At 39.3% G+C, this 6,115-nt stretch overlaps 2 protein-coding genes across 2 annotated transcripts in view; both read right to left on the bottom strand.

The window, feature by feature from the left end:
• Nucleotides 1–219: 219 nt before the first annotated feature.
• On the bottom strand, nt 220–1,969 carry LOC112143997 (E3 ubiquitin-protein ligase NHLRC1). Its single transcript, XM_024268292.2, has one exon. It carries the CDS (start codon nt 1,434–1,436, stop codon nt 228–230), a length of 1,209 nt encoding a protein of 402 aa, XP_024124060.1. The 5' UTR covers nt 1,437–1,969; the 3' UTR covers nt 220–227.
• Nucleotides 1,970–2,086: 117 nt separating this feature from the next.
• Nucleotides 2,087–6,115, bottom strand: part of ptdss1a (phosphatidylserine synthase 1a) — an 8,647-nt gene continuing 4,618 nt past the window's right edge. The window contains exons 8-13 of the mRNA XM_024268291.2: nt 5,241–5,353; nt 5,085–5,150; nt 4,889–4,988; nt 4,674–4,742; nt 3,567–3,633; nt 2,087–3,450 (exon numbers count right to left, since the gene is read on the bottom strand). Of these exons, the coding sequence (XP_024124059.1) occupies nt 3,356–3,450; nt 3,567–3,633; nt 4,674–4,742; nt 4,889–4,988; nt 5,085–5,150; nt 5,241–5,353 (510 nt within the window). The 3' untranslated portion in view covers nt 2,087–3,355. The remainder of the gene's footprint in view (nt 3,451–3,566; nt 3,634–4,673; nt 4,743–4,888; nt 4,989–5,084; nt 5,151–5,240; nt 5,354–6,115) is intronic.

The following is a 6,115-nucleotide window of genomic DNA, read 5'->3' as shown; positions in this document are numbered from 1 at the left end:
AAGAAATACTCAGAACAGTTTTAGTTTTAAATTATTTTATACATGTCCTCCATCATGACACAAATGCTACAAGAACACATCAAAAACACCAAAAACATGAGTTTTATTGTAGTGGTTCTTCAAGAAAAAAGGTTTGGGGTTCTTTTGGGTTAAGATCTAACAAGCTTTGTAACCAAGAAAATGCATACCAATGCAACCAATGTAATGCATGCTTTTAAATGTATGTTTTAGTCAAGTTTATTAGAGAAAATCTTCACAGTGTGGTCACCACCATCCAGGGTGATGAGCATGTCATTTAGTAACACCAAGCCAACAGGTCTGATGAGATGATTCCCCACAAGAGGAGCTAGGACTGGGCCATTTTTGAGCTTCCCTAAACTCCAAATCAACCCCTGATCTGCATCTGTCACTATTACATCTCTATCTCCATCAAAGATCACAGCTGACATGTTCAGCTGTACTGTTGACTGCAGAGTCAGGCTGAAACTGTCGGTCTGGTAGAGGAGGTGGAAGTCCTTTGTGAATACTCTCAGCCGTCTGTATGGGCGGCACTCTGTGGGATGTGTGATGTCGGTTGGGTGCTCCATCACCGCTGTGTTTCCAGTCACCCGACAGCACGCCACCGCTCTGGGACACTGAAGATCTGAGATGGCTTTTTGACTCTCCACAATGACACGTTGAGTGTAGTCCACTTTCATCCTGAATAGTATCCCAGCCTGGGCGTCTGAGACCAGGAGGTGCCCAGAGATGTGTGTGTCTACACCCCAGGGCAACTGGAGGGAGTCCTTGATTGTTATTAGGTGATTCCCCCTGGAGGTGAAAACCTTGACAGCTCTGTCCCCTGGATCCGTCACCACAATGTAGCCGGCTGGAGTCACCGCCACATCCATTGGGTAACAGATTTCTCCCACAGCTTTTCCTTTTTTCCCAAAACTGTGTAGCTTCCTTCCAAGTAAGCTGAAAACCACTACCCTTTTCTCTCCATCGTGAACAATAACTAATGTCCCTGAAGACCCCAAAGCAGCAATTCCAGTGGGGTTGACCAGAGTCCCCCATCCACCGAAAGAAGTTTGCAGCTGTAGAGCTGCGCCAGTCAGACCAGAGGTTCTGCGAGGATGATCGGGGGAAGAAGGCCTCCGTGACAATACAAGCTCTTGCAAGTCATTAAGAGCCTGGCATGGAGACGTGCTGTCAACACTGCACAGCTGTCGACAGAATGGGCACTCCAGCTTCCCCAGAAGAGGGTGGGACAAAGCCGTGATGCATTCCAGACAGAGAACATGGCCACAGGAAAGGTTTTGCGGTCTTCTTCCTCTCTGTTGAGAATTAAACGGCTCAAAGCAGACTTTGCACTCCAGCAAGTTGATCTGGATCTCTCCGAGCGTCCTCTCAGGATTCAGGTAGCTGCATCCTGGCAGACCAGGACTCTTGTCCATGATGACTGATGCACCCCTATGGACACTTTAAATATTTAGTTAGTTCACACAGACTACCAAAAACCCAGTCAGATGCATAGATATGAGAGCACAGGGCCTCCATGGTACTGTGTAAACACGTGCCTCCTGCTTTGAGGCCTACATGGTCACGTGGTATCTTAATCTCAACAAAGGCTCTCTGCTGCCCTCCACTGGAAATCAGTTTGCACATTTTAAAGTGACCATAACATTTGATGTAAAATAATAAAAAAAAATAAGCAAAAGCAGAGTGGAAAATTAAAAAAAAAACTCATTCACTCAAAATAAAAATAAAAAAATCATATTCCACTCCAGTTCCTCACAGATATTACTTTTAAGTTACAAAATAAAGGACTTCACTGGTGCTGATTTCAAAACAAAGTCTAACGCTCCTGTGTAGGTCAACTTGAAACATCTATTTCTGTCTGAGCTTCACGGTGTGCCGACGGAGGGAAATCTGATCTCTGATGGGCAGAGCTCCAGTCAGCCAATCCAGAAGTTCTTGGCAGCTGCAGTATGATGCCCTTCTGGATTCCAGGAAGAACATTTCAAAGTTACTCTTAGTCAAAAAAGAAAAGTAAATGTTCTCAGAATCCAATTCCAAACCCAAATATTATACACAACTCTCTAGAGGAGATGTAAAACTTTTTAATGGGCTGCCTTAATTCACAGTTGACACAACAGCAATAATCTTTTTCTGATTTTGTTTCTTTTTTGGCAAATGACATGAAATCCAACTCCACAAACAGTGTGTGTACCCTTTATAATGCCTGCAGTCAAACACGAGCCCGGTTCTTCAGTCACCGTCTGGATTGTCAAAAATCACGAGGGCCGTGTTAGTGTGGAGATGATACTGAATGTTAAACTTTCAACAAAGCACACACAAATGATAAAACACACACACAAATGAATTTCTATGCAACAACAGGCACAAGGGGTGAAATAAAAACAAAAGACGAGCAATGTGTGGCGTGCGACTTTGTAACATGTTTGGACCAAACCGGTTGATTCGAATCAGTCATGCAGTTGTATATTAAAAGTGTCATTAACACACCAACAGGAAAAAAGTCGACAACACATGCAATAATGTGGATAATTGCCCTCTTTTGTCAGTACAGTAAAATGTAAAAAATAAAAATGATAGCAGCCACAAAAGGGTTGGTTGACACAGGGAGGTCACTCAAAATCACAATGGCCCACAAAAATACTGAAACATTACAAATCAATACAGTTTTAAAGGAAACATTCTGCAAAGTGCTTCAACTGTGCTTTGCATCATTATGTGTTTAAAACAAATCTCCACTGATGATCCTGACAGCAAAGTCTTGAATTTCAATCCTTCCCATATTCAAGTTAAAAACAGGAACAACTATTACACAGATAATCAGTGACAAATGTTTGTAAATAAAAAAACAAAAAGGACTTCTGTCGAACTCAAAGTGATTATTTCACAATCATGGCTTTTTAACAGTGAAATGTGCAGAACCGAACATACCGTAGTTAAAGCTGGTGTCCACCAGTCAGATAGATGTACAGTTTTTTTAACATTTACCATATTGAAAGTGTAATATCAGCTACAAAGAGCATGCAGTCACATCTAGAATAGGCAGTTTTTATTCCTTCACTCCTACATAGTTACGGTCAATCAAAGAAACCTGGAATTAGTTGGTTGAGGACCTTGTTGGCGTCAGGGCAAACCCCATCTGCGTTAGCCTAAGCCGCTGTTCACTCCTGATAACACTACATGGATCTGCTCGTTCACTTGTTCTCTGCTGGGGCCACTCTTCAATGGCCGGTGGGGTCGTATTTGTTTTTTTTTTCTTTTTTTGGACTTCCATTACACCTGTATAATCTTTACCCCATTTCCAGAGTCATTTGACAGCAAACTTTGTCCTCAATCACTATTGGCTGTCGAAGCCATTGATCGATTTGGACTTCCCCGAGCCTGTTCCTCTTCTCCTAAGTGTAGGACTGTCACCATCCACGTCTAGTTTTCCTGAAACATGAAGATGAAAGAAATAATACGGACTGTTTAAATCATTCAAACTACTGCAGACATCAGATCTCACTGAAGTTTGTTGTGTTTTCATAACAACAGTGATGTAAGTGTACCTTTAAATTCTTCTGACACATGCTCAGGAGACTCTGTGTAATTACTGTCCTCACATTCAGAGAGGCTCTGTGAGGGGACAAGAGGTTAAAGTCACACAACAGGCTTTTTTTAACAGAGCAGAGATCTTATGCAACCGTTCTTGTATTCTGACAGATCAGATACTTGGAAAACCTCGACTGTTTCATGGTCTGACTAACTGTACTTTTTTAAATTTCTAGTTCAACTAAAAATTAGATCAATGTAGCATAAAATGGCTAAAAAAGACTGATGGAGCTCCAGTTCAAAAACAAAAAAAATGTTTCAATTTTTTGTTTTTTTATTTTTTTTTTCAATTTGTTTTATTTGGGTTTCAAATAATATTGGCCCCAATTTAGCTCCATAGAACTTCAGTCTCATCTTTGGAATGGAAAAAAAAATCACTCGTTTTACTTTGAAAACAGGAAGCTCCACCCACACGAAGATTTGTTCACTTCTGGTGACAGTAGTGCAGCGCATCCAGCTTTGTTTTAGTTTATAAACTTCAAATCTATTCTATTTTTACTACACTCTACTATACTTATAAAGATCGCAAATCTACAATTTCTGACATCGCGAATATACGTACTCAAACTTTCTGGAGCAGGTTGCGAGTATACAAGCATCCAGATACTCGTTACAGCCCTATCAACTATATCTATAAATGCAGTCAAGTAAAAACAGCTCAATGCATTATTTTAGATTTCATGAAAAATGTGAAGATTAGGGCAAAATACAGTTCTCCAGTATCTAAAGAAAAGAAAAAACATCCAATTATGTGTCACAACAGGCAAAGAAAAATGTTCTTATGGCTGAAGTGTGTCTAGTTCAGCTGGAGTTGGACTGAATATTTCCTGTCAGCTTAATTCATGGACAATCTTAACAAGCTCTAGGTGAGTATGCAACTGTTAACCTTTAAATAATTATTGTAATTCCAGCAGATTCTGAAGCAAAGAAAAGCAGCCCTGTGTGAATCATAAAAACTTTAATAAAACGTTGCTTTTCTCAATAAGTCCCACTTTTTGATTCCTTTTTTGAAGCCCTAGATTTCTTTAGAGGGTGTGAAAGAAAGCTTAAGTGTCCCAGCATACCTTTTCTCTCGGACCATATGTTTCTGCATACCACACCATTCCATACAGACACAGGAATGTAATGAAGGCCTGAAAAACAAATCAGTAATGTTAAAGTCGAATCATACGCTGAGAATCAGGAATGAGCTCGAGATGTAGAAAAATAAATACATATATTTCAAACTGTGACGGCCTATGAACGGATAATCCTGACTATGACACAGACTGAGACTTACCAAACACAACAGCCAAAGGACCACATACAGGATCTGGGTTTTGGAGAATAAGTCCTGTCCGAACTTAATGCATGCCAACGCCTCCAGAAACGCTATGGCCCTGTGCGGTACAGCAGGAAGGAAAAAAACATCATGATTCCAATAGGAGATGAAACTAATATGACATCTGTTCATAAATATCTACAACATCACTCACCCAAAGACCCAGCATTGCGTCCCAACCCTCTTACACTGCGTGTCAGTGAGGTATGCATAATACTGCCTGAAGAAAAAAAAAAGGAAAAAGATAAAGTTCCCCTGCATTTCTTTTCCTTTAAATGTAAGTCAAATAAAGAATAATGAATGTGTGTACCTCACTGTTGGAGCTGTGATGATGCCAATGAAAAGGATTCGGCACCAGCTAAGAGCGTGACTTGCAGGAAAAACGAAGATGTGTTTGAGGAAGAATGTGTTCAGCTCTGTTAGCTGTGTGGAGACAAAACAGTACAGAATAAGGTACCTCATACAGAATAATTATGTATATAAATGAATCTTAATGGAAGAAGGAATTATTAGCTAAAAAATTGAGAACCGATTGGGTCTAAATATTTATCAGCAGTCTCAACCAAAGCAGAACAAAAATCACGATCCAGACTTTTTCCAATATTTTTACAGTGTTATTGGAATGGACTGATGGACTTACATAAATGAGTAGCGTGACATTTTAAGAGGAAAATAAGTCCAGATGCAGCAACTCAACTTGAAGACAATGTTGGCATTAAATCCTTATCCTTGACTAATACATTACTGAAGAAATAATTCTATATTATTTGGGAATTAAAGTCATTTTGGGTTGTGGAGATGAACTAAAGTACCAAATATGGTCAGTGTTTCTAAAGATATTTTTAAGTATTTAGTAACAATACATGCTCACAAATGTATTCTGCACCTGGGATACTTGAAATACTTTTCTCATAATTGCAATGTGTCAAATCTATTAATTCTACGATTACATTCTGTCTAATACACAAAGCTAGTCTGAGGATTTTATCATATTGTCTCCTTTTAGATAATGGTGTTATTGTCTGAAGAACAACACCTTTAAGATGCATTTTCTATATTTTTGATTTCAGATATTTACTGATTGGTAAAAAAAAGACGAAAAAAATATATATTTTTTAATACGTTTGCTCACGGTAAAAGAGGGTTTAAATTTAATTTTCACCAGGCTCGGTTTAAAATTTGTCT

This window comes from Oryzias melastigma, linkage group LG16, assembly GCF_002922805.2.
Source record: "Oryzias melastigma strain HK-1 linkage group LG16, ASM292280v2, whole genome shotgun sequence".
In the NCBI taxonomy this organism is placed as follows: domain Eukaryota; kingdom Metazoa; phylum Chordata; class Actinopteri; order Beloniformes; family Adrianichthyidae; genus Oryzias; species Oryzias melastigma.
Note: the sequence above shows the minus strand (reverse complement) of the source record. Positions and strands in the feature narration are given on the sequence as shown.

What these genes read in the sequence shown, in the direction of transcription:
- LOC112143997 (XM_024268292.2), bottom strand. Translation starts at nt 1,436, where the DNA reads ATGGACAAGAGTCCTGGTCTGCCAGGATGCAGCTACCTGAATCCTGAG.